Genomic DNA, 26,586 nt, shown 5'->3' with positions numbered 1-26,586 from the left:
TTTCGAAGTGAGAGAGGAGATGGGGTGGTAAAACACCATTTACAAATAGGAAATCTAGACAAGCTCAATTCCACCCTCATTCTCCCACGAATGCACTAGTGATACAACCTTCTCCATAAAGTAGGATGTACAGTGTTTGTTTTCTTTTAGAAATGCCACATCCCAGTTTTGTTGTCTCTTATTTCTGAGTTAGTAGAACACTTCATTTTGGACACCTCTTCGAAGATGCAGTTGTATGGAGACATGAAACTGCCCTATATTGAGTCAGACCATTGGCCCATCCACTTCAGTATTCTGCACTGATTGGCAGAAGCTCTCTAGGGTTTCAGACAGGTGCCTTTTCCAGCCCTCCCTGGAATGATGTCAAGGACTTGATCTGGGACCTTCTGCACCCAAAGCATAAGCTTTAACACTAAGTTATGCCCCTCTCCCTCTTCTCGCTGCTACCATTTTGCTTCTACAGTTTTATGACTATCTAGGCAACCATTATACTCTTCTGTGATGTCTATACTTACAAATTTATGGATTTGTCCTCACATGTTTTGATCCATTTAAATTGATAGCTATGATCACAACTGCATGGTCTACCTCAGCATTTTTTCTTCTGTCTGAAATTGCCTGACACACGTCATTATCATCTGTGCTGTTAGAAGGCCAATACCACACTGATGTTCTTGGTCACCAGAATAGGGATTAGGGAATCTTCCAACACTCACTGTAAAGCTGCCTTGGCCAAGTTGACTTTGACTCTGCTATTTCAAAGATAACTATTCTTAATCCTCATAATATATTGCTTGTAAATGCCTGCTGTAAACAAGCTGCATACCAAAATATGTAATGTTTGGCCTTTCTCCATCTTCTTTTTCTTTTTGGTTGGGTCAACATGGGCTATTAATATGTGAGTGAGAGCTGTTACTCTAGAGTCGGTTGTCCTTCTTGGCTGCCTATTCGGTTGGCATCGGTTCATTAATCTGAGGAGTTTCAACCCCCTCTTAAATCTTAGACTGTCCCATCCTACTGCACATTTATGTAGGATATGCCCCGCCCCCACTGACCTCTATGATAAGACTTCCTTTCTTGTAGATAATATCTTCCAGAATATGATCTGTCTTGAATTAGAATTCATTCAAGCTTTCAAAACAAAAATAATGATATTGGCATTTCTGATTCTGCACTGGCTGTTGACATTGTTGTTAGACTCATTTAGCCCAGTTATCCTTCTATCCCTAGTGTCATATTTGCCACTACCATACAATTTCCAAACACTACTGACCAGCTGTAGTAGTGCCCAAGTTAAAGTTACTGTTGATTACCCTTCCATGGAATTGAGACCACCAAGGCATTACTGGAACTTTTCCAATATTTTGAACGTGCTTCTCTGTAAGAAGGAGCCTGGATCCAATGAGAAACCTCTAAACTCTGGCTCTAAACAGCGTTTGTTGGCTTGCTTATTTTATTATTATTATTTTTTATTTGGAGGACTGTGTAAGAATAATCTGTATGTATGGATTTACAAGCACTGAGACATGCTCATTTATACAGTTTAATATTAGCTCATATGCACTCAAAGGCCAAGTTCTGAGCTCAGAACTCTCATTTGCCCAGCCAGCATTGATGCCAGCCTCACTACAACACTGGAGAGGAAGCATTTCCTTGAGTCCCAGGTTTGTATTTTAGCTCAGCAGTTTTGTTGTATGTTTTGGGGATGATGCAGTACTCCAGCCTGGACTGAAAGTACAGCTTACTGGAAAGAACCAGTAATGTATTTATTTAACATTTTCTCTCTCATTTTTCCAAAAGTCCATAGTGGCTTCTGAAACAAGAAATATCATAAAATCAATGCAATCAGCTCTGGATTTATGTATAGGGCATTTTGTAATCCTTTTACTTCACATGTGCCAGTGGCATCAGCACTGTGTTTCCAGTGCTTCACTCATGTCCGACTACTCATGTGGGATCTTGAACAGACTTGGAAGATGGTTTAGGACAGTGCATGTTGCAAATATGGAAAATTCCCTCCTGCATCTGCCTGTTGATAAAGATGAAGTGCTGGAACCTGCGGTGTGCCAGTCATGCTCTTGCCATTGTTCTTTCCAGAGCTACGGTTCATATTTAAGCAATGAGCACAGTGGGATCCTCCTGCTATGGCGTCAAGCAGCCACACTCCGTGGCAACTTTGCAGAGCTCCGCACAACAGTGGAGAGGTGGGTGCAACCTAAATACAGCACTGATAGCAAAAGAGCCCTGCTTGCTCTGCAGACATTGAACAGGGAAAGGAATCCCCTCTCTCTGAAATTGTGCTGAATAGGTGCTCTGAGCTCCAAAAATACCAGTGGGGATTATGGGGGATATGATCTCTGAAAATCTGGATCCTGTGGCCCAGCCCAAATGAACTCCTGTCTTGAACTGACCTTGCCAAAAGACAAAATGCCTTTTAAAATGAGAGTAACGTTAGCATCAGAGGAAGCTTCTAATCTCTGTGGTAATTTAGACACACATTACAGATTCAAGAGCCACTTCTATGCCTATGTGTATGGGGAAGCATATTTTGTGAATTGGTGATACACAAGCTTAATTTCCCCCCAAACATAAAAAGACTAGTGCTAGTTGTTTTCCCAGTTCCATGGGTCTGTCTGCAAGTTGAACTCATGGAGAGCATTCACATGACCAAATAGAGGGGAAGGCAGGAACCTACCTACCTTCCTCCTGATGATCAGAGGCTCCTTTTGCTTCTGCCGATTGTGCACCCAAACAACCAGTATGGTTGTGATCAGTACAGCTGGGATCAGGAGGAGAAAGTCCTCCATTATCCCAGAATGCATTGCACAAGAAGCAGAGAGGCAGCCCACACCAATGCACAAGGGCTCCTCCCCCTGGCCTTGCAAGCCATTGCACTCTATGGTTGCCAGCCCCAGGAGCTGCAAAAACTGCCTCAGACACCCACACGACCAAAAACAACAGTAGGACCACAGACGTTTTCTGTCCTACCTAGGTTAAGGACAGGGTAGAAAAGCAGTGCAGACCAACTTGACAGGCACTGAGGAGGAGAGGGTTCCAAGGCTCCAGATGAGCCTCTGTATCCAGGTTAATTCTCTCCTACCCAGAAAAAGCTGGTCTTGCAAATGATCCCATGTGCTATCAAGTCAGACAAGTCATTTATAAACCTAGGAAGCTGTCTTTTATTAAGTCAGACCACTGGTCCATCTAGCTCATTATTGTCTATTCTGCCGGGCAGCTGTTCTCTAAGGTTTGAGTTCCTTCTCAACACTACCAGGAGATGCCAGGGAGCAAACTTAGGATCTTCTGCATGCAAAACTGGTGCTCTACCACTAAACTATAGCCCAATCCCCATTTACTCACGGTTAAAACTTAGAAATGATTCCCAAGTCTACAAAAAGTATTATTTGGCAGCCAGGCCCAAGGCCTATCTATTTCAGCATCTGTTTTCTCAAAGTGGCCTACCAGATTCTTCTGGGAAACTCATAAGCAGGAGATAAAGGCAGGACCTCTTTCCCACTGTTGCTCCTCTGCAACTGGTATTCAGAAACAGGGAATTTAGCAGGGAATTTGAAGGAGAGACAAGACAAAAGGTTGACTATGGTCTGTCTCTCTCTCTCTCTCACACACACACACACACACACACACACACACACACACACACACAGAGCAAACTAGATTACTGGCTAATTGATTGCTGGCGTCCCAGTTCTATGGCTACACTGTGGGTGTCAGCAGCACACATCAGATTTGGAGATATGAGCTGATAGTGTAAGTAGCTTTTCAATTTAAAAAAAAAAGATATAACTCTCATTATCAGAGGTCTTGCTGAGGCAGGAACGGACATGGCAAGAACTGCCCGCCGTCTCCAGACTGCCTGTCTCAATTTGGATTCCAACCTGCGTCTGTCTGAGAGCAGTTCTGCCTGTTTGCTGGAGAAGCAGCTTCGGGAGAAGGTCCGGGAGATGATCCAGCTACAGAGCCGCTGGGATGGAGAAAAAGCTGAACTAAACTCCAGGTAAGGAGGACACCCATGAGTCTCGAACACACAGTATTCACAAGGCACAGAAGTACAATGAAATTAAGGTAGTTGGAAAGAAGGGGTCCCTTCATCTGGTTGTACACACGTTTCACTTTTGCTACCAATAAACAGGTGTAGTTTTAAAAAATTGTTTCAAAAACAGCAAAACCTTTTTGACCGCAGGCAACGCTGGGATGCAGTGAATGTGTGTTTGAGTACACTAGGGCTGCAAAACTTTGGCCCTGCAGCTGTTGTTCAACTACAGCTACATCATCTCCAGCCACAGTGGCAATAATCAGGGGTGGTGTGGGAGTTATACACACAACCTGGGGTCCCCAGCTGTTGCTGAATTATAACTCCCCCTCCCATCCCTGACTATTACCACTGTGGCTAGAGATGATGGAGTTGTAGTCCAACTGTTATTTGGACTGCATGCACCCTGGGAACAGAAGCTTCTCTCAAACCACTTCAAGGGCCTTTCTTCCTCATCCTATTAATACACGGAATCATAGCCAAACTACATGTTGTGTTAAGCCTGTTATTAGGACAGAAAGGCTTGTATTTTACTCAATAAATAGTAGCCAAGGGGTGGTAGATCCAGATCAAGGCCACAGCATGGGGGAAGGGGCTTTAAGCTTTTGCTGCCCTGCCATGGTCTTGATTCAGATTATCTCCCCAACCCTGCCCTGCCACAGCTGCTGTTTTGCTCAGGAGGAAAGTCCCCATTGTTGCTTTCCCTAGTGGCTTGTGCACTCGCCCACTTTTGCTTTGAGTAAACAGGATTTGCAGGTTTTTGTCCCGTTTCAAAACCTGCAACACCTGTTTGACCAAAAGCAACATGGGTATAACAGAAATAGAATAATAACCCACCAGGGCTATTGTGCAACTTGAAAAGTAGTGCCAGTGATGCAAGAAATGAGGCTGTTGTGGAATGGCTTAGAACCACTTACAGGCAATCATGCAAGGAGCACTGTACAACTACCCAGAAGCATTGTTAAGTCATTCCACAGCAGCTCTCACTATACTGTCAAGGCTGCCTTTCAAGTTGTGCAGAAGCCCCGGCAGGCCCCTAACATCAACGCAGGGATGCCTGTCATGTCAGTCATAGAATTTTAGAATTGGAAGAGACCTCGGAAGTCTGTGTGCGCAGACTATGGAAAAGCAAGCATCTTTCAGACCACTTTGCATTCTCATAAAAACTAATGTCTATTTCCAGCCTCTTATCTTTTAACATGATGTGTAAATTGGCAGTTTCATTTTGCTCTGCAATGATCCCAAGAAAATGAAGAGCTTATTCTCCTTGAGTTTCTTGTTGTTCCCCTTGATCAATCTGCCACCTATGTCTGGTTTGTGCTTTCCAGGATTACGGAGCTGACTGCTTTAGGAGATAAACTTAAAGAACAGAACACAAAGAAAGAGAAGACCATCTCCATCCTAAAAATGGACATTCAGAAATTGGTACACGTACCCACAAATCTCTGTTTCTGTCAATCTCAAGCACACATACCCTTACCAACATACTGATTCTCACAATGATACACACCCTTTCAGATACCCTTGTCTACCGCACCCACCTGCTTTTCCATACTTTCTCTGACTTTTTTCCATGTCAATTTCTGAGAAACTGCTTATCTTTGAACACTAGGAGGCCAGTAAGACTGGAGATGTAGAGGAGGTGAAGGACCTGAAAGAGGAGATTGAATCATTGCAACATTGCTTGAATACCATCAAAGAGGTTAGTGAAATTTTGCCCATGATATAATCCAGTTTAGGGAAAGATAGTAACAGAAAGCCACTTGGGTAGTAACAGAAAGCTGTGGAACAGGTGTCGCTGTATTTGTTGGGATCTGGTATGTGATTTTGTTTCTGCAATATTGCTTTATATTGAGCCCTTTCTCACGAGCATTGAGAAAGGGCAAGAGGGTTACTGGGGAGGAAGCCCTAAAGAGCTTACCTCCCTGCAGGCAATCGAGGGTGTCCTCTTCAGCGGGTGGATCGCCAACCCAGCTGACTACCGGCAGTTGCCAGTAGCTCGGAGGGTCAGGGTGCAGGAATGCCCTGCCCGCCAGAGCTCCAATAATGCACCATGCAAGTGTGCAGTGCATTATGGGGATCTCCCTCCCCGAAACTGCCCAGGATCTCTGCAGTCTGCCGGCCGTGGCTGCAACCAGCCACGGCTGGCAGACGATCACAGAAATGGGGTTAGGCGAGCGCTCGCTCTCCTAACCTTGTTTTGGAAGGTGGCTGCTTAGGTGGGTTTGCTGCCGGGATCAGGCCCAATCCCGGCGGTGTACATGCACAGGTAAAACCAGGCTGGGCTTCCTTAGTCCAGTTTTGCCTGCGCGTATGAATAGCTTCATTGTGATTTTTAACAACTGTTTTTAATGTTTGTTGTAAGCTACTTTGAATCAATAGAGAAAAGTGAAGTATAGGTTTTTAATTCATAAATAAATATTCTGAGATCCCAGATTTCTGTGGCCTCAAGACTGTGTGGGCAAGCTGCTTCTCACAAGGAGGAATCAAAGGAAGGAAAGCACCACCTGCCCCATCAGAGGATGTGCAGAAAACATAGATTGTTCCAGGAGGCGATCCATGGCTCTTCTACCATTCTTTATTTGCAGATGGGCATTCCCAATTGAGTAACATGTCTTTGGCAACAGGACAGCCTAGAGCTGAGCTAAAGTTGGGATCCAAACAGCTGTCCCCTTGAATACAAAGCATAGGACCCAAAGTGCTGATTTGAGATCCCAGTTGCACCAATAAGTGTCTGTCAATATGCAACCATGAAACAAGCAACCAGTTGCCAAAATACAGCTTTAAGGGACTGCTTTTCATTGTATTATTTTACTGCAACAGTAGAAAGCAATACCAGAGAGAGCAATCATTTGAAAATACTGAAAACTATGACAGCAATATTACTTAATTATACTATTCTCTACCTTTGTTTGCAACCATAAAATAAAAATTTATGGGTCTGCTTTTCTGAGAGATAGCATCTTTGTTATCAGTGATGCCACTTGAAATTGGCATTTGAATTAATAAATAAGGGGTGCCTGGAATCCCAGATTCAAGCCCCCTTTTTACACTTTGCTGAGTTTAGTTGAGTAGCAGAATATAAGCAACGGTTTCTGATTGGCTCAACTGGGAATTGTTTCTTTTCTAGTTGGCACTGGCTGAACCCAGGAACGCAGGGCTCATCTCCTTTGAAAGGGCCAAAGCGACATCAGAGGCAGACACCATATGGCAGACCTCCCCTCTGCGCTCCAGCTCTCCCCACCACCAGCGAATATCGCCATCTCGGATGCATCCTCCATTATGTCAGAATGAGGCACTGCAAGCTGTGCAGGCTGCTGTTCAGAAATCACAGCAGCATGAGCAGGTTGGATGCCATTATTTGAATCTATGCTGTATTTATGGTTAAAACACCTTCTAAAAATGTGACTAGAATGATATGGTCATCCGATAACTATAGTGTTTATAAAACTATAAACTTTCTCAAACTAACAAGTATGTCTAATGCTAGGAGTTTGGGGTGTCTTGATTACAGTGCATGGCTAGTCAGTTTTTATTACAGCCATTGGCCAGCCAAACAGTGAATGGCTATTGCCTAAAGTATTGCCTGATCTCAATGTTCCTTGATGGGCCCAGCCTTTGGAATGTGACACCCATCAAAGTTTGGACAGAAGCTTAGGCCAAGTCGTACATATTGGAAAACCAGAGGTCCCGTCACCCTCAGTTTCCAAAGCAGACTCAGCAAACCAGAGTTAAGGGCGAAAAGAGACCTGCGGTTTCCCTCGCCAAACTCCACTGTGTACCTTTGGTCAGAGTGGAGTTTCGCTGCCTAAAATTCCAGTTTAGCAGTGCTCAGGGCTGTCCTTAGGACATGGCAAGGGGCCTTGCTCTTTTAACCCCGCATAGCAGGCGCATCGGGGACTTTCGGCCATATCCGGCCAACGGGGTAACGGGGCAGCAGGGAGATACGCTGGTCACCGCAATCAGCTTTCTTAACAAAGGATGCCGGTGGAGGTAAAGCAGCGGGAGGGGTAACTGCACCCTCCCCCGCTCTTAAAGCAGCACCCCCACCACGGTTCCATGCACATCCCTAGTGACTACTACAACCTCTTGCAGTGAGCACATTCCTTAGAGTGCAGGTAGGCACACCACATCTGGAGGGCAGGAAACACTGCTTCTTTCCCACAAATGTATTCCCAACATGGATTTCAGTGTTTAATTTTGAAAATCCAGCCACCCACCCTATATAGAGACCCTGCTCCTCAGGGTGGTTGGAGGCACTGATCACAGTACTTGGCCCATCTATTAAATGGGGTTTCCAGCCAGTATTGTGTCGTGTGACGTGGAAGAAGCCGCCTGCTTGATCCCTCTCTTGACCTGCAGGAGTTGCATGTGCAACTGGAGTCTTGCCGGGACGCCCTGGGCTCTGTCAGGAAGCAACTTTCTGACTGCCAGCAGGAAACACAGACCGCAAAACAACGGCTGCAGGAACAGAGGCAGGAACGTGAAGAGCTGACAGGGACGCTGGAGGATTGCAGGCAGGAACTGCAGCGCTGGAAAGCCTCCGTGGAGATTCTAGGAAGGTGAACGCAGAAAGAAAGAAAGAAAGAGGGAGGCTCCCGATCTGTTGATGCTTGCAGGTGACATGGCTGTGACTCAGCCCTACTGGGGTTATGCAGATTGTGGCCTTGGAATTTTGATATATATCGGAAAGAAAGCTGACTGTCATGTTGTATCAGTGAGGAGCGCAAGCATGAATGGTCTCTTTTGCTAAGCAGGGCTCACCTGGATTTGCATTTGGATGGGAGACTACTTGTGAGCACTGGAAAATATTCCCCTTAGGGGATAGGGCCATAGATCAGTGTCAGCTCTTGCCTGTGGGCTTCCCAGAGGCATCTGATGGACCACTGTGCAAAACAGGATGCTGGACTAGATAGACCTTGGGCCTGATCCAAGGGGCTGTTCTTATATTTTTAAGGTTCCAGGTTCACTTCCTGGCTTCTCCAGGTAGTATTACCTGAAACCATGCTGCTGCCGGTCAGTGTAGACAGTACTGAGCTAGATGGACCAACAATCTGACTCTGTATAAGGCAGTTTCCTATATTCCCATGAAACCTCTCCCTACGGTGCACCATCCCTTTGCATATGGGCTACTCACAGGGGACACTTTTATGGTTTAACTGCTGGTAGATGACAAATAACGTATAGACTTCTTTTCCATATTAATAGAAAGGGGTCACAGATGTGATTTCATGCCTCTGCGTCATTTTCTATGGTGATAATCAGCCAAGGAGTTGAAAAATGATACTGAAAGAGATTATGAAGCACTGGCTCTGGGAATAAAATGTGTCAACACTGATTGTTGCTGAGGTTTATCAGATACCTGTGCACACTAAACCCAACGCCATTATGGTAGTGTTATTTATCTTAGACACACATTGGATCATCTGTGTAATTAAGTGCTTGGGAGGATGGAGTGCATGGAGTGGAACCCCTCATTTTTTTCTTTTTGAGTAACTTGAGTGGATGAGGGGGGTTTGGGGTTTTTGTTTTTTTAAAAAATCCTAATCAAAAGTCTGATTGGTCAGCATGCAGTCATAGAATTTTAGAGCTGGATAATTGCCTGCTCAGTGTGTTGGGGGTTCTTAATTTTACCCCCAGTAAGTAAACAGCAGAGTACTAGGAAGAGAGCACACACTCCAGTTACAGAGTATTTAGCACAGAGTTTAGTTGTTGCAGCTATTTAGAGAAAATACGTGGAGATTCTTGTAGAACTAAATACTAAGTATTTATTGGTTAAGTACACTTGGATAGGAAAGACCTAATCGTAATCTAAAGGTCTACATAATGAACAGGTGAGGAAGAGAGATGTTTCCATCTGCTCTCTAAGAGGAAAGGAGGGATTGTGGAGCTCAACAGGAAATACCTGAGGAATCCAATCAGGGGTCATAGAGTAGAGACAGGTAGAACAGCTAGGGTTACTCACTATCTCTACTCCCAGTGCCCCTAATGGTCATTAGGATAGTTGGTGCATTGGAACACCATCTCCAACACAGTATGGGGCTGGAAAGTAATTTCTGTCAGGTTAAATGTTCACGAAATCCTCTCCTTGTTTTGCCTTTTGCTGCATTCTTTGGGTTGCTTCTTTCATGTGAATCATCTGAAGCTATTTGTGCTGTATAGATACCTTGCTGTGGGGTGCCTGCTCTCTCTTTACAGCACACTTGGGTCTGGGTTGTATACAATGGTCCTGCCACTGCCTTTGGGCAAGTTTGAGAAGATGACTTTTAGTTTCTTCCAATTCTGTTTCTATTCCTTCTTCCCAAGTTGTTGAAAGAGATTTTGTTTTGTCTGTTCAAAGACTTTCTACCTTTTGATACGTTGAATTAACTATTTTAAAAAAAAACAGTTCTAATTAACAGGACATTAAACAGACAGCTTGAAACAGGCCAGATGGTTACCATATACTTTGAACACATCTGCTTAATTAGGCCCTGTTCAGACAAACATTTTTCTATCTCGGATGAGAGGAGAGTGAGCCTGGGGTTCATAAATGCCCCTTGGTACTCTCCTTGATTAAAGCATATTGTATGTATCAGCAGAATACTTGGGTTATCTGTATTTTTCTTTACACCTGGTTACAGATAACAGGCTCAGAGAGATCCCAGGTATAGGTAAATCCATTATTTTGCCAGTTCATTTATTATTTTCCACTCGGTGATAGTGAGGTGAAGAGACTTGGGGTAGAGGCAGGGTGAGGGCATGCATAAACCAAAGGAAAGGATAGGCAACATTTGGCACTCCAGCTTTTGTTGAACTACAACTCCCATCACCCCCAGCCATATTTTGGGAGTTCTAGAACAGCTGGAGTGCCACAGGTTGCCTACCCCTGGCCTAAGGCTTGCTTCTTTCTCTCACTTCATAGAAAAATGTGTCTCTGAACATGGCCACAGTTTTCCAGGCAACAGAGGCGTATCTAGGAAAAATAGCGCCTAGGGCAAGCACTGAAATTGCGCCCCCTGTCCAAACATCTGACACTCATCTTTCAGATAACTTTAACATAATATCAGCTGAAAAATACAAGTCTGAAGGTCACATACTTCACATATCTGAATATGTGTACAGTGACTTATATTAATTTAAAAAATAATAATTACCTGTAGCCCCTTTGGGGGGCTTCCTAAAGGCCATGGGGGGGTCTGCAAAGGTTCCCTCCCCCCCCCCCCCGCTGGCCTCTAGGGCCTTACAGGGACCATTTGAGCATGTGCGGTGGCCATTTAAATTTTTTTTTAAAATGGCCCTTGAAAACAGAATGGCCACCGTGCATGCTCAAATGTAGCCTCTGTGAGGCCTGGCATGGCCTAGGGCCTCACAGAGGCCATTTGAGCATGCACAGTGGCCATTTTGTTTTCAGCAGCCATTTTTTTAAAAAAAATTAATTTTAAAAAATGACGCCCCCCTTCAAGTGGTGCCCAGGGCACGTGCCCTGCCTGCCCCACCCTAGATACGCCCCTGCCAGGCAAGCATCTATGTTAAACAAGATTCCTCTCAGTTTTTGTAATTGTTGTTTGTTTTTTAATAGACGGAGACTTTCTTTTGGTTCCAGCCCTTTCTCATACATGCTTGAATGCATATCTTTGAACATCTCTTTGAACATCTCACATCCAACTGGTATAGCTAGAGATCATTCTCAGATCCTGCCCCAGGATTTCCTTGATCACATTATAAACACTACGTCTATTATACTATTTCTACTTTCTACGGCACTATTTTCCGCTTCTGCCCAGTCTTTTCAAAGTTCAACCACCCCTTTGCAAAGCAGAGGGCTTGGAGGGACCACTTTCTAGCAGAGAAGGCGCAGAGAAGGAGGGCACTTACATCTTACCTTACCCATTGCTTCTTTCATCAACGACCCCAGCTGCCTTTTCCACCAGTAGAAGTTCCAGGACTATATTTCCATTCCTAACAGAAGTCTGGAGCCTCAGTTGGAGAAAAAGCAGCTGGGATGAGAAGTTGGAGGGGGAAAGGCAGTGAGTGAGGAAAGGGTTAAGTGCCCTCCTCCCACCTGTCCCTGAATGTGGCTGTTAGCAACCCTGCTTTGCAAACGAGAAGAACAAGTTTGAAGACAGGTGATAGAGGCAGAATATGGTGTTCCACCCCAGGGATGGCCAACCAGGAGCTTTCCTACACATAGCTTCCAGCTTTCGGGGTAAATGTTGAGCGAAGCCACTTTGAATTGCATGCACATCACAGCATCCAGGAAGCAAACAGCCCTTCCCCTCTGCTCTCCTTTTTCTGCAGGTTCACATTGCATGTCTCTGTGTTTTCCTTCTAGCCAATGTGGGGAGAGAAAGAGAGAGAGAGCTCCGTGGGGAGGAACACAATGTTGCCTTCAAAACCTTGTGTCCTAGACTGGGAGCATTTGTATTCACTAACAGATTTCTTCCCTTTTTTCCAATGCATGTGTGGTGTTTTAACCAGCAAAAACCTTAAGCAAGCAAACTAATACTGTTCAATAAAGTCAATTTGAGCAAGCACAGAGGTTTTGTAAAGAGAACTTCCAAAGAGTTTGCTTCCTGAAAACTGGGTTTTCCACTCTTCACAGCTAGGCAAGGCAGCTCAATCTGCATTCCTAAACAGTTTATTTACTAAAGAGTGTTTCCCTCTTGTCATGTTAATGATTCTATGTCAGTGCCTCTCCCGATTTGCTCCGGCATTTTCAGAAAAACGCGCTTCAAACCAGCATTAAAACAAACAAACCCGGAAATATATCGGGACAAGCTAAAAATTGGAAGAGAAAGCCCGATTTGTGTGTGTGTGTGGGGGGGGTGTCTCGAATGGATTTCAGGGTAAGTCTGGCCGGTGTTTTAAAAAATACACACACTCTTCTGGAGGAGATTCATGGTAACAGCCCTGTGTGAGAAAGTTCCAGAAGCTGTTGTTGGACTTTTACTGTTGCTGGGGATGATGGGAGTTGTAGTCCAACCACAGCTGGAGAGCCTCAGGTTGGCTTCCCCGCTCCATATAGACAACGAGGACCCACATTAGCATTGCCCCAGGTTGCTTACATTTGGTTTTCTCATCCCCTCAGAGAAAAGGAGGCCTTGGAGGTGGAAGTGGAAAGCCTGACCCAGCGGCTTGACTCCTCCTATCTGGAAGTGGAGCGGATGAAGTCTGTGAATGGAGAGCTACAGAGGCAGCGGAAACTCCTGGAGGAGCAGAAGGAAGATGTGGTTAAAGAAAGGGAGAGGACGAGAAAGGAGCTGGAGCGGGGGTGAGGTGCTGGTGTAGTGGCCATACCAAAGGGCAATCTTGCTCTTCCCAAAATCCTTTCTTGGAGTTTCAAGAAGCTGTAGAGATCCTCCCAATGAGCAATGTGTGAAGCAGGACCTTCCCTAGTTAATTAAGCTGCTAGGCAGAACTTGTCTTTTTGTCCTTCATCAGGCAAAGGTCCCTGGAGCAGCTTGAGGAAAGGATGTCAGCCCTGAAGAAAGAGCTGGTGACTGTCAAGGAGTCTTTGAACCAGGCCATGCTGGAGAAGGATGTGCTTGAGAGTGCTCAGGAAGGCTTGAGCAGTGCACTTTCCAAAGTAAGGATGGCCACGACAAGCAATCCACTAGCAAAAGGACTCTGTGTTCCTCTCTGTGGCCCTTAATCAGTGATGGCCAGCCTGAGGCTCTTGGCAACCCCTGCCCGAAGGGTGGTTGTTTTCCCCCTTTTCTGTTTAGGGGCTTTTCAAGATTATGGTTTATTCTGTAGCTTTTCAAGCTCCCACCTCATTTAAGGATGGGCTCTCTCGAAGGCTCCAGACACCAACACTGGGTTTTAAAGAAACCCATTGGTTATCTTTCTGAGTTTCAGCACTCCAGCAAGATGGGGAGCACTTTCCTTGTGCTATTTTTGCAGCACTAATGAAACGAGAGAAAAGTTAGCACTGATCGGCAGGCAAAAATAGCACGAGGAAAGTGCTCCCTGTCTGGCTGGACATTCCAGAGCACAATGGAAAGCAAAATGTTGGCTTTTCTACACACACTTTTATTTATTTGATTGATTGATTTTCTATACCACCCTTCTAAAAATGGCTCAGGGTGGTTTACATTAAAACAAAACTAAAATAAATTAACTATTAAAATCAGACACTGTAAAAACAACATAAAACCATTATTAAAACAATTAAATCAGTTTTTAAAACCCTGGAAAACCAGGGCAAACCTTTACGTTTTAAAAACAGTTTAAAAACCCTGGAAGGCCAGGCCAAACAGATAGGTCTTAAAGGCTCTCTTGAAGGCCAATAATGAACTCAGATTACAGATTTCTGCCAGGAGTGCATTCTGCAGCCCAGGAGCAGCTACAGAGAAGGCCTGCCTTTGAGTCGCCACCAGATGTGTTGGTGGTAACTGAAGATGGACCTCCTCAGATGACCTTAACGTTCGGTGGGGATCGTGCAGAACGATCCCCTTCACACTAATTTATTCACGATAGCATCTTAAAAGCGATATAGGTTTTTTTTTCACTGCCTCTGTAGCTCCCAATTCATGGTCTGACAATGACTATGTCAGTCATTGTCAGACCATGAATTGGGAGCTACAGAGGCAGTGAAAATTACTGGAGGAGCAGAAAGAAGTTGTGGTTAAAGAAAGAGAGAGGACAAGGAAGGAGCTGGAGCGTGGGTGAGGAGCACAGCTATTACTGCCCATGCCAATAACAGAGGGTAACGTTACCTTCCAGTCAATTAAGAGGAAAAGTGAAAGCCTAAGAACAATGGCTGACACCTTGCCTAAGTATGTTTCTGCATGTCAGGAAGAAGCATCCTTGCTATGGAGACTTTCCTGAGCTCCACAGCTCCTATCATGCAAGGGAAGCCAATGTTTGCCAATCTCTCCTTCCCCTTGCTGCACGCAAAGAAACTGCGCCACCCAAATGCACCACCTGAAAATAAGTCTCTGAGGGTTGTGCAGCCCTCAGGGCCATATTTTTGGATGGTGCATCAGCACTTTTGGGGGAAGGAGAGATCAGTGACAATCACACATCCCCTTGTGCAACAGGTGCTGCAGAATGCAAGAAACTCTCCACAGTGGTTATGCTTCTTCATGATGCATGGGTGCACGCTCAGAAAGTTGGCCAGTGCATGAGATTTCCAGAATCAAGGATAGAAGCAAATGGAGGTTAAGCCAAGGTATCATACAAGAGCAAGATTGGGCTGGTGGCAGAAAGCACAGAAACTTGAGGAGCAAAGGCCTTAGGCAGGAACTTAGTGGAGTATTATAGCTAACAGGACATGAGTAGGGTTGCCATATTCTGGCTCTCCAAATCTGGGTTCCCTAATTTGCATATTATGCAAATTAGTAGATGCACTTTCCAGTTGACTTGTATTTGTTTTGGATATCTACCAACAATAGTTGGGAAAGATATCTTTGCCTGACCATTTTCTTTGAAATATTGACAGCAGCAATAGAACAACAACAACAACAAAAGCACAGCTTTTCAATTAAGGCTTTAATTCTGTACACACTTACTTGAGAAAAGATCTGATAAAACCAATGGTGCTTAACTCTAAGTAGGCATGCATAGAGTGTAAAGCCAAAGTCCAGAAAACCACATGGCTCTGTGGTCGCCAGGAATCTACACCAACTCGACAGCACAACCTTTCCTTTCCTTTCCTTAAACATTGTAATGCACAGCCTGGCAGGCAGGCAGTGATTTACATTAAAAGCAAGCTATCCTCTCAACTGCCTGATAGAGATCCCCTGCTGATAAAAAACAAAGGCAACATTCCTCTGGAGACTGCTGTACTTAAGAAACTGCCTGCGTGCAACCTTGGAGAAGCCACTGCCAGTCTGTGAAGACAATACTGAGCTAGATGGACCAATGATCTGACTCAGTATATGGCAGCTTCCTATGATCCTATGAAACTCTTCCTGCTAGCCTCCTGTGCTTTACCTGCCTCCTTAATCCAAGCCCAGTGGTTTGGCAGAATAGTGACTGCACTTTTGTTCCATCACTTCTACAAGGGTTAGAGCTTAGCTTTTTATTTTTTAATATATTTTTAATGAAATCTGAAATCTGGGGGAATCTGGGTAGGCTAAGCAATCTAGGTGACATGCTTAAAATACGGGTACTATCCGGAAAATTGGGGGAGATGGCAACACTAACATGAGAAATAATATGGAATATGCTGCATAAGTGGAATCAGGCAAGCGGAAGGATAGAGCTCCCAGGACCAATGATGTCTTCTGGTTGCTTTGAAATCCCAACAGAAAGTCATACGTAATTCCAGGTGGTTATTAGGAGAGAGCATAGTTGGCCAATCAGTAGCACAGCTAGTGAGAACGTTTTGTTACTGTTGGCATGTTGCTCTGCTCTTCTAGTACTAAGAACTAAGTCAGGGGTAGTATGTGACTCAGAGCAATTTCAGGCCACAGGTTTAGAAATAACTGGTCTTGTAGAAGCAAGCATGAATTGTCCCCTTTGCTAGATATAGTCCACCTTTGTTTGCATTTGGGTGACTACATGTGAGTTCTGTAACATATATTCCCCTTAGGGGATGGAGCCATAGCTCAGTGGAAGAGCATCTGCATGCTTGCATCTCCAGGGAGTGCTGGGCGAGGATCTAGCCTGTAACTTTGGGGAGCTGCTGCCAGTCAGTGTAGACAATACTGAGCTGGATGGGCCAATGGTCTGACTCTGTATAAGTCAGCTTCCTGTGTTCCTATGAAATTTGCAGGGCCTTACAAAAGGCACTTGTTCACTAAATATTCTAAAAAAGCACCTCTCGCCAAAAGCTTTCAGCAGCTTGCTTTGTAGCAAAACCCTGTCAGACAGAAAAGCAGAGTGCCCTTCTACTTTGGAAAATGTCACCACATGCTTGCTTTCCAAGGGGCTCCCATTGGTTCCTGGTTTGGAGGGGGTGGAAAGAGAATGTAAAATCTTAGATATTCTCTCTGATTGTTCCTGCTGAGCAGCAGTTTCAGTTCTGGCTGTGAACTCCAGAGACTTTGCCAGGAGGGCAGAGTTACAGTATCCGTGACAGTCTGGGCTCGCCAGAAATACCAAATTTCTTTCCTAACTACTTTAGGCCCTTATGTATAAATATCAGCAAAGCAGAACCGTGGGTGAGGTGCCACAGCACGCCATCACATCATCAGGGCTTGATATTTCGAAATTGTAAACTGTGTTCTAAGTTACTCTCTTTTCTCGGAAATAACATGCCTGCCAAGGCCATGATCCAACAGGGTGTTAGGGCAGGCCCTGGATGAGTAACTATTTTGGTAAAACACTCCTGTGAAAACTGCACAGGCTGCTGAGATTGGCTCCACTGAAGTGAGTAGCAGATTTCTTTGCCACCCACACTTTGGCCAAGATGACATTTGAAAGAAGTTGTGTTTTCTTATGACAGGATGTTGCCTGATATATAATTGGGGCGGTAGGGGCGGGGGGAGAAAAGCAACCATAATTTTCACTGTTCTGTTGTATGTTCACATCTGTGCACATATATGGAGGATTCCTCTCTCCCCTTCCTCACTTCCAGTAGAATTTGGACAGTAGCTGATATTAAACTGGGAAAGAAATGGGCAAATTGGTTCTTTTAATATAACGTTTCAGGCCTAGGTCTTGGTTTTGGGAGGGCTGTGGGTCAGTTGTAGAGCACATGCTTTATATAAGAGCCCCTGGTGGTGCAGTGGTAAAACTGCCGCCCTGTAACCAGAAGGTTACAAGTTCGATCCTGACCAGGGGCTCAAGGTTGACTCAGCCTTCCATCCCTCCAAGGTCGGTAAAATGAGTACCCAGAATGTTGGGGGCAATATGCTAAATCATTGTAAACCGCTTAGAGAGCTCCGGCTATAGAGCGGTATATAAATGTAAGTGCTATTGCTATTGCTATTGCTATATACAAAAAGTCCCAGGTTCAACCCCTGGCATCTCCAGGTAGAAGACGGCTGTCCAGGTAGAAGAAAGCAAGACTGCTGTCAGAAACCAAAAGGTTGCTGTGAGTCGGTGAAGACAATACTGAGCTAGATGGACCAATGGTCTGACTCGGAATAAGGCCGTTTCAGAGGTTTATTATTTGTACGAGCAGCATGGTGCAAGGATTATTTTAAATATTGTGTTATCAAGGCTCAGATGTCATATGGCTAACTTCAAAGAAGCAGAATGTATCTATCTATCTATCTATCTGTCTGTCTATCTAGCTATCAGTTTTTTATACCGCCTTTTATGTACCTCTCTAGGCAGTGTACAAAATTTGGCATATTTAAAAGTCAACACAGATTAAAAGACACAACACAGTAAAAACAATAGCATAAGACAGTTATTAAAACAAATTATTAAAATTAATTCTAAATAAAAGCCTGCGAGAACATGAGAGTCTTGAGGGTCTTCCTGAAAACAAACAGAGAAGGAGATGCTCTTATTTCAGTAGGGAGCATATTCCAAAGCCCTGGGGCAGCCACAGAGAAAGCACAGACCTGGGTCGCCACCAAACAAGCTGGTGGCAACCATAACTGGACCTCTCCAGGAAATCATAACAGGCAGCAAGGTTCATGACAAAGGAGGCGCTCTCTTAAATAGCCTGGACCCAAGCCTTTAAGGGCTTTATAGGTAATAACCAGCACTGTGTATTTCACCTGGAAACATATCAGCAGCCTGTGCAGTTCTTTTAAAAACAGTGTTATGTGGTCCCTTCATGTTGTCCCATAGACAATCTGGCTGCCACATTCTGTACCAATTGTAGTTTCTGGACTATTACAAAGGCAGCCCCACGTAGAGCACATTACAGTAGTCAAGCATGGAGGTTACCAGCATATGTACCACTGTTTTAAGGTCATTCACCTCTAGAAATGGACATAGCTGACCTATCGGCTGAAGCTGATAAAAAGCGCTCCTGGCCACTGCCTCAGCCTGAGAAACCAGGGAGAGCTTACGGTCCAGGAGCACTCCCAAACTACATACCTGATCTTTCAGGGGGATTGTAACCACATCCAGAACAGGCAGATCTAAACCATCTTTTGGGTCCTGGCCCCCACAGTCAATACCTCTGTCTTATTTGGATTCAACTTCAGTTTGTTATCCCTCATCCAGCCCATTATTGCCTCCAGGCAGGCATTTAGGGAAGTTATGCCATTTCCTGATGAGGTTGACATAGAGAAGTAAATCTGGGTGTCATCAGCATATTGATAACACCCTGCACCAAACTCCTGATAATCCTTGCGGTTTCATGAAGATGTTAAAGAGCATTGGAGACAGTATGGAGCCTTGTGGAATTCCACACTAGTTCTCGCTTTGTAGAACAGTCTCCAAGTGACACCATCCGGAACCTACCAGAAAGGTAGGAACAGAACCACTGTAAAACAGTGCCACCCAATCTCACCTCCCTCAGGCAGTCCAGAAGGATACCATGGTTGATGGTATCGAAAGCCACAGAGAGATCCAAATGGATCAGCAGAGTCACACTGTCGATAGCCAGTGAGAGATCATCCATCAGGGTGACCAAGGCAGTCTCAACCCCATAGTCCCCACGAAAGCCTAGGTCTAGATAATTTGCATCATCCAAAACTGCCTGAAGCTGAGAGGCCACCACCTGCTCAATCACCTTGCCCAACCATGGAAGATTAGAAACAGGTCTGTAATTAGCTAACTCCGAGGGATCCAGTGCAGCTTTCTTCAAAAGTGGTCTAATAATAGCTGCCTTAGGACAGGGAGGCATCCTGCCCTCCCTCAGAGAAGCATTTATAATATTTACCAGACCCTCTGATAACATAATTATCAGATGAGATAAGCCAAATCTGGCAATGGTCAAGAGAACAGGTTGTAGGACACACAATCCGAAGCAGTTTGTCCACTTCCTTGGGAGTCACAAACTGAAAAAGATCCAATCTAATCCCATAAGAGGAGTTGCTGGACACCTCCACAGTAGACTCTGCAGTAACTGTGGAATCCAGCTCGGCCCAAATATGAGAGATTTTATCCATAAAGGAATAATTAAAAATGTCACAGTGAGTAACAGATGGTTCCAAGTTTAAATTCAAGGGGAGGCACTAGCCCCTTAACAACCCTAGACAATTCAGCTGAACTTTGCGGAAGCAATGCGGGCAGAGAAGAACATCTTCTTTGCCACCCACACTGCCAGACCATAGATCTTCAAATGTGCTCTGTGTTGTGCCTGATCAGACTCGCACTGAGTCTTCCTCCACTTGCGTTCTAGTCATCTACCTCACCGCTTCAGCTCCCGTAGTTCATCTGAATACCACAGGGCTGTCTTTAAAGCAAGTTGGAAAGGACACTTAGGAGCGATTGTTAAATCCAGTTAGGATCCATTGCTGTATCCTAAAGTGAAGGGAAACACACTAGCCAGGAATGAGAGGAGGAATTGGACTGCTGGACATACTGAATGTGAGAACATTTTCTACCAGCACCAGCTGTCAGGCATAGGAGCTGTGTTGCCATAGGTTTCCCTGGGAAGAGAACAGCAAAGGCAGAGACTCTGGGAAATTTGTTTCCAAGTCAATAATGATCTGAATAGTCCAAGTAAGAAGGTTGGACTCCATTATCAGCAAACTCCAGTGTGGATGTGTCCCCTCTTCCCCACTCAGGTTGAAGCAACCAATGCTGAGCTTGAGCTCTCCATCCGCAAGATGAAATCGGAGGATGCTGAGCTGAGAGACTCGCTAGCCAAGATGGGAGCTCTGAATGAAGGGCTGGCTCATGACAAAGTCAACCTCAACCGCATCCTCCTGCAGGTAACAAGACACTAGGATGAACTGCTCGAGCCAGGCTCTAGCAGGGAGTTCACCATGCACAGCCAGCAGCATATACAAGCAGAGGTGACCCTACCATTGGGTAAGTTGAGGCAGCCGTCTAAAACACCTGGATAGAGGGATCCTTAAATGTGGCAGAGTTGGAGCTGCAGATTGACCTCTGGTCACAGCAACAGCATATTGCAGAGGAATTGGTAGAGCCCACGGTGTTTGAGGCATTGTAAGTGGAAACTCAAATTGTACTTGGAAGATTGTAGGAAGCTGGTGCCAGTCCTGGAGTATTGCTAAATTAGGTGGTTGGATCTCTGGTCTCTCTGTTTGTAAAAAGCAACTACAGGCAGGGGGATGCGGGGGCTGATCCAGATAATCAGGACCATGGTGCTGGGTGGGGAGGGGTAACCAATCCACTCATGCCATTTTCTCAGTTAAAATCACCCCCAGCTGCTGGGGCTCCATTAGGGACTACTTGTGAGTCTCCATTAGTTTTTTCTTAATGGGACAAATGGCAGCTTGGCTGAAAGGGATGGTTTCCATAGGAGAAAGCTACATGGGGAAAGGGTTACCCCTGCCCTGGCCCCCAGTGCCATGTTGTGATCTGAATTGCACTCTCTCCCTGCCATCTGTGGCTGCTTTTTGCAAACATTTAAAGAGACTAGAAATCCTACCATCGATTTCCCTCATTTAATTTGACCTTGGCAGAGGCATTGCTGAGAACTAAATGCCTCTCTCCCAAGCCCCAGTCCAGCATTTTAGCCTCCCCTAGAACCGTGATAGCGATCCCTGGCAGAGTGTGCCTTGGGTTTTGGCTTGCTTGCCTGCCAGCCCCTGAGAGTCCATTGCTGAGAGCAAACAGAGCTCGCCTCAGTGGCTTCCCTGGCTGCCAAAAAGCACACTTTCCCCGAGCCTCTTCAAACCAGTGATGTGCCAGGAAGCTTTCGGCCTCATGAGCACCATCCCTGCAGGGCTTGTAACCGCCAAGAGCTTGTAACTTGCAGTGAGGCCTGAAATGGGGGGGGGGGGACTCGCAGTACTCACATACTCCACAGCTTATGCCAACAGCACAGCGTTTATGACTTCCGGAAGACTTCAAGCATGGTCTCCTTGCCTCATGGAAGCTTGTAACCTGCCTACGCAGCACATGGGGAAATTCACCCAGGCCCTGCTGCTCACATTGTCTGCAGGGCTCTGACTCTGCTAAGCACCTGCTAGGTTTCAGGAAAAGAGGAGCCACAAGAGAATCCTGTTTCATACAAGCAAGGAAAGCAAAGGCAGAGAAAACAAAACCTATCACCCAGAATCACACACCAAAGTTTTCCCAAAAGCGAAATGGTATATACTGTGCAATAAGAGGATTTATTTTATTTTATTTTATTTTATTTACTTATTTATTTACTTACTTATTTATTTACTTATTTATTTATTTACCAATCATATTTATATCTCACCCAAAAATTAGGTTTAAATATTTAGTTTATTCTAGTTCAGTTCAGTTTGGAATATTTATTACATCACTTTTCAACTATATAATATATTTCAAAGCTCTGAAAGCAGTTTACATAGCAGAGAAATTAAAAAAATGGATCCTTGTCCTATAGGGGTGGGGCCCAAAATCTTTAAAACAAAGAACAAAAGCTTTGGAGGTGGAGGGAGAGGGAGACAGCCACCGCTGCTGTCATTGGAAAAGATGCTGTGCTGCAATGAGTAGGGGAGTTGTTCTGCCTGGCTAAATAGAAGAGATTCGGCACTTGGAAGATGCATCTTTGCCCAGTCAGCAGAGAGAGGGGTAGGATGAAATGGAGTTAAATGGCTGCTTTGGGAAGTGGGGCAACTTTCTTCAGCACAATGGCACGAAAATGCCCCCTACCATGGCACTGGTCCCAATACAAGCTGTAGCCTCGTGTAGCTGCTATTCATGAGTCATGCCTTCAATTACATGCTGACACATTTATTATTTTTATTTATTTGTTTGTTTGTTTGTTTATCAAATTTGTATACCGCCCCAAACTTTCGTCTCTGGGCGGTTTACAATAACATAAAACCAGTTAAAAACATATACAAAAACATATACAAAATCTAACATTGTATATAGTTTAGTTTAGAACAGGTGACAGGAGTTAAGAATCACTTCGCTGGACTAAAACAAGATCAAAGAGCTCTGTCTCATGAGGATTGCCATTTCCATACATGAAGCTTCTGCCTCCATTGGTTTTCAGTGTGGATGTAAAACCTACATTGATCAGAGCGGAGGAGTGCATTTATAAATTTTAAAATGCCTTTCCCCCCCATTTTCTGTTCAGCTTTAATAACGATTACACATTCAAATAAGCACTGATATAGGCTCAAAGGCCATTCATACTTCATGTGTGAAAGCAGAGCTGGATTAAGGCTTTTGTGGAGTGGGGGGGGGCACTTAGGGCAAATGCATGCGAGGGGAGAGGCCAGCGGGCCCTAGCAAGGGCAAGCAGAGGGGCAGCAAAGTGGATGCCCCATTCAAGGAGTTGGCAAGGGGCCCATATGAATGAGGGCCAAGAGCACATATCAGCTGTGTGCCCTCACCCCTGCTTAATCCAGCTTTGTGTGAAAGTGCAAGAAGGGAAACCTTTTAGCCAAATGTCTCTGAATACTCCCCTTTTGGAGGCACAGCTCCAAGGCCAACCTGCCTTTGGCATTCCTGTAGGCAGGGGCAGCCCAAGGTATTGTGGTGCCCGAGGCAAGGGCACCAGATGCTGCCTTGCCTTGTGCCCCTGGCGAGAGCCAACCTCTTTCAAAACCAAACCTTGCAAGCTTTGGAAGTGCATGAAGGGCAAGGCGGAGGGGAGCATTCCAGAAGCCTCCTCTTCCTTTCTTGTGCGTCTTTCGGGCCTTGCAAGGAGTATGAGGTGAGGTACTCCTTGCAAAGTTTGCAAGAGTCAGATCAGTCCCAAAGTGCTGCTCCAATGGCAACGGTAGGGGGCATATTGCAGCCCTGCCGGCACCCCAGTAATCTGCTGCCTGAGGCAACTGCCTCACCCTGCCTCACAAAAGGGCAGCCCCTGCCTCTAGGGCCCTCCCCTTGCAGGACTGGTAAGTCCCAAGCTTCTGTGTCTGCAGCTTGAAGAGGAGAAGAGCAGGCTGCTAAGCAGGAAGCGGGAGCTGGAGCAAGAGCAAGCTGGCTGGCGAGAATGGCGGGCACACTTGGAGCAGGAGCTGATGCGCACAAAGGCAGAGACGCACAGGCTGGAGCAGCGCTGCCAGGCCTCTGAAGAGAAGCAGGAGAGGCTGGAAGAGGACATGGCCTTGCTGCGCAGGGAGAGAGTCCAACTGCAGGACCAAATAATGCAGGTGTGAAAAGGGCACCAGGTTTCGGTGGTGTTGGTTTTTTAAAAAAATAACTGCAGGGTACAAAAAGGATTGGCATGGGTAAGTCTGACCCTTCTAGTTCAGTAGTCTGCCTCTAGCTGGATGCCTCTGGGAAGGTGACAGGGCACAATAGACTACTAACAACCCCACATTCTGGAATCCCTGAACTGTGGTTTGGAATAAATTATGCAGATTGCAAGAACTTGCCTTTGTTTGCTTTCTTCTTGGTTGCAAACACTGTGGGTAGAGGAAGTGTGTAATTTGGGGTTTTAGTATCCCCCCTCCCCCACCCACCCCAATTTTGGCAAGCTCTTGGCATGGCAAATTTGGACCTCTTGAAAACTTAGACACAATAAAGCACATAGGGATCCCTATGTGCTTTTTTGTGTCTAAGTTTTCAAGAGGTCCAAATTTGCCATGCCAAGAGCTTGCCAAAATTGGGGTGGGGGGCCTTTCCCAGCCCAGATATCAAAGATCATTTTAAAATGGATATCTGGGACCTTATCCATACGCAGCATGTTTAGTATTGTTGAGCTATCCCTATGCCTTTTGCTAAGAGGATCCACCATTGAGATAATGGTGCAGTGTAAAGCAGGTGGTTCTGAGCTACCCACTCTGCTGCAGGCTACTAAAGAGGTGCTGGTGGTCTTGTACAAAAGGGCAAAGTAGCATGCCTGCACTTTGGGAGCACTACTTACATTGGAAATAATGTAAGTAGTGCTCCTGAAGTGCAGGAGTTCTAAAGGAAAGATCGTGCCATCAAGTTGGTGTTGACTCCTGGCGCCCACAGAGCCCTGTGGTTTTCTTTAGTAGAATACAGGCGGGGTTTACTATTGCCCCTTCCTGCACAGTGTGAGATGATGCCTTTCAGCACCTTCCTACAGGTATATCGCTGCAGCCCGATATAGGTGTTTCCCAAAGTCTGGGAAACATACCAGTGGGGATTTGAACTAACAACCTCTTGCTCGCTAGGCAAGTCATTTCCCCGCTGTGCCATTAGGTGGCTATGCAGGTGTGCTCCCTTAAGTATTTGCTCTCTTGCCACAAGCCTGCCAGTGCTTCCTTAGGAGCCTATCCCCAAAGACCTCCCTCACCCAAGCCCTTCCTTGCTGCTGCAGCCACCACCATGACCGCTTGTTCCCCTCAGGCCGCTAACAGGCTTGGGCCTGTCCCTTGCCCTTCCTTCTTTCTCTCTTCCCCTCCCTTCTTTTTCTCTCTTTCTCTCTCCTCTACTCGCTCTTCCCCTCAGTTTTCTTCCCCTCCCATATTTTTTCTTCCTTTCTCTCCCTCTCTCTCCCTCCCAGAGTTAACAGATCTTGTTCATTTTGTTTCCTCATCCAATTCACAGAATGGCAGCCTCCTTCTCCTGAAGGGGCTTTTTCCTCCCTCACGACCCCTCTCTTCGCAGACCCCTGCTATCTATCTATCTATTCCAACCAGTAACAGTTTCATTCCAACTGACCTTAACCATCACAGGCTCCTCCTCCCTATCTGCAAATGGAATCCCCACTGCCTAACCAGGTGCTTCTGTTTGTGAACTTTTGCGAGAGCTGCCACGCATGGGATTAGCCACGGGTATGCCTTAGAGAATTATATATGTAGATGATGATGATGATGATATATACGTGGTACTTTACAAAGAATGAGAGGACAAATTCCTGTCCCAGGACTTTTGTTCTTGAAATGTTGCTTGAGAAGATAAATCTCTTTGTCTTCTTCCACTGGTCCAGCATGGTGATACACTCAGACAGCCTTCTCCAGCATAATTGGTAGTTTCCAACTCTAGCTCCCCAGGTGTTGTTCGACTACAACTCCCATCATTCCCAGCCACAATAGCTGGGGGTGATGGGAGCTGTAGTCCAACATCTGGGGACCCAAAGCTGGAAACCCCTGGTCTAATATGAGATAGAGACAACTGAGCATATAATTTTAAATTGAATATTTTATCAAAGGATTCACAACGTGTTTATAACACCCCTTTTGTCTTCCTTACCAGTACAGTTGGAAATGTTTTATGTCTCATGTTTGTTAGCAGATCAGAAAGCAGAGATAACTTATCTATCACATTCATAACACATCTAATGTGATAGAGGGCAGAAAGTGGATTGGTTATGTTGTTATAAAGCAGGCCTGCTTAACTTAGAGACGTAAGTTTGGGTGGGGTATAAATTTAACAAACAAACAAACTTAGCCCCCCCCCCGCTGTTTTTGGACTACAACTCCCATAATCCCCAGCCACAGTGGCCAATAGCCAGGGTTTATGGGAGTTGTAGGCCAACATCTGCAAGAGGGCCAAAGTTGGGCAGCCCTGATAAAATGTGTGGTGTATGTATCAAATTTATTGTTGTTGTACTGGTTATAGACCAAATAAAATGCCTAGCTAACTATCCCTGGTCTATGCAAATAATTTTGGAGTCCCTTTCTAGAGATCTTGGGGTCTGAAGCATAGCTCTCTTTCAGTAC

At 45.3% G+C, this 26,586-nt stretch overlaps 1 protein-coding gene and 1 long non-coding RNA gene across 7 annotated transcripts in view; one reads left to right on the top strand and one right to left on the bottom strand.

The window, feature by feature from the left end:
• The window catches only part of CROCC2 (ciliary rootlet coiled-coil, rootletin family member 2), a 140,858-nt gene that overhangs the window by 41,006 nt on the left and 73,266 nt on the right, over nt 1-26,586 (top strand). For 5 of the 6 annotated variants that reach the window (XM_053304340.1, XM_053304337.1, XM_053304338.1 and 2 more), the window contains 10 exons: nt 2,098-2,204; nt 3,818-4,015; nt 5,380-5,476; nt 5,664-5,753; nt 7,182-7,397; nt 8,414-8,613; nt 13,122-13,304; nt 13,475-13,619; nt 20,620-20,766; nt 23,875-24,105. In XM_053304340.1, the coding sequence (XP_053160315.1) occupies nt 2,098-2,204; nt 3,818-4,015; nt 5,380-5,476; nt 5,664-5,753; nt 7,182-7,397; nt 8,414-8,613; nt 13,122-13,304; nt 13,475-13,619; nt 20,620-20,766; nt 23,875-24,105 (1,614 nt within the window). The remainder of the gene's footprint in view (nt 1-2,097; nt 2,205-3,817; nt 4,016-5,379; nt 5,477-5,663; nt 5,754-7,181; nt 7,398-8,413; nt 8,614-13,121; nt 13,305-13,474; nt 13,620-20,619; nt 20,767-23,874; nt 24,106-26,586) is intronic. The other variant, XM_053304342.1, reaches the window with a different exon arrangement.
• LOC128348744 (uncharacterized) lies at nt 10,218-22,059 on the bottom strand. The gene is made up of 3 exons (XR_008318288.1): nt 21,820-22,059; nt 13,099-13,239; nt 10,218-10,420 (listed from the first exon to the last, which is right to left on the bottom strand). It is a non-coding gene; the product is annotated as an uncharacterized LOC128348744 (long non-coding RNA).

The sequence above is a fragment of the Hemicordylus capensis genome, chromosome 3, assembly GCF_027244095.1.
Source record: "Hemicordylus capensis ecotype Gifberg chromosome 3, rHemCap1.1.pri, whole genome shotgun sequence".
Classification (NCBI taxonomy): domain Eukaryota; kingdom Metazoa; phylum Chordata; class Lepidosauria; order Squamata; family Cordylidae; genus Hemicordylus; species Hemicordylus capensis.
This window is presented reverse-complemented; position numbering and strand designations above follow the sequence as displayed.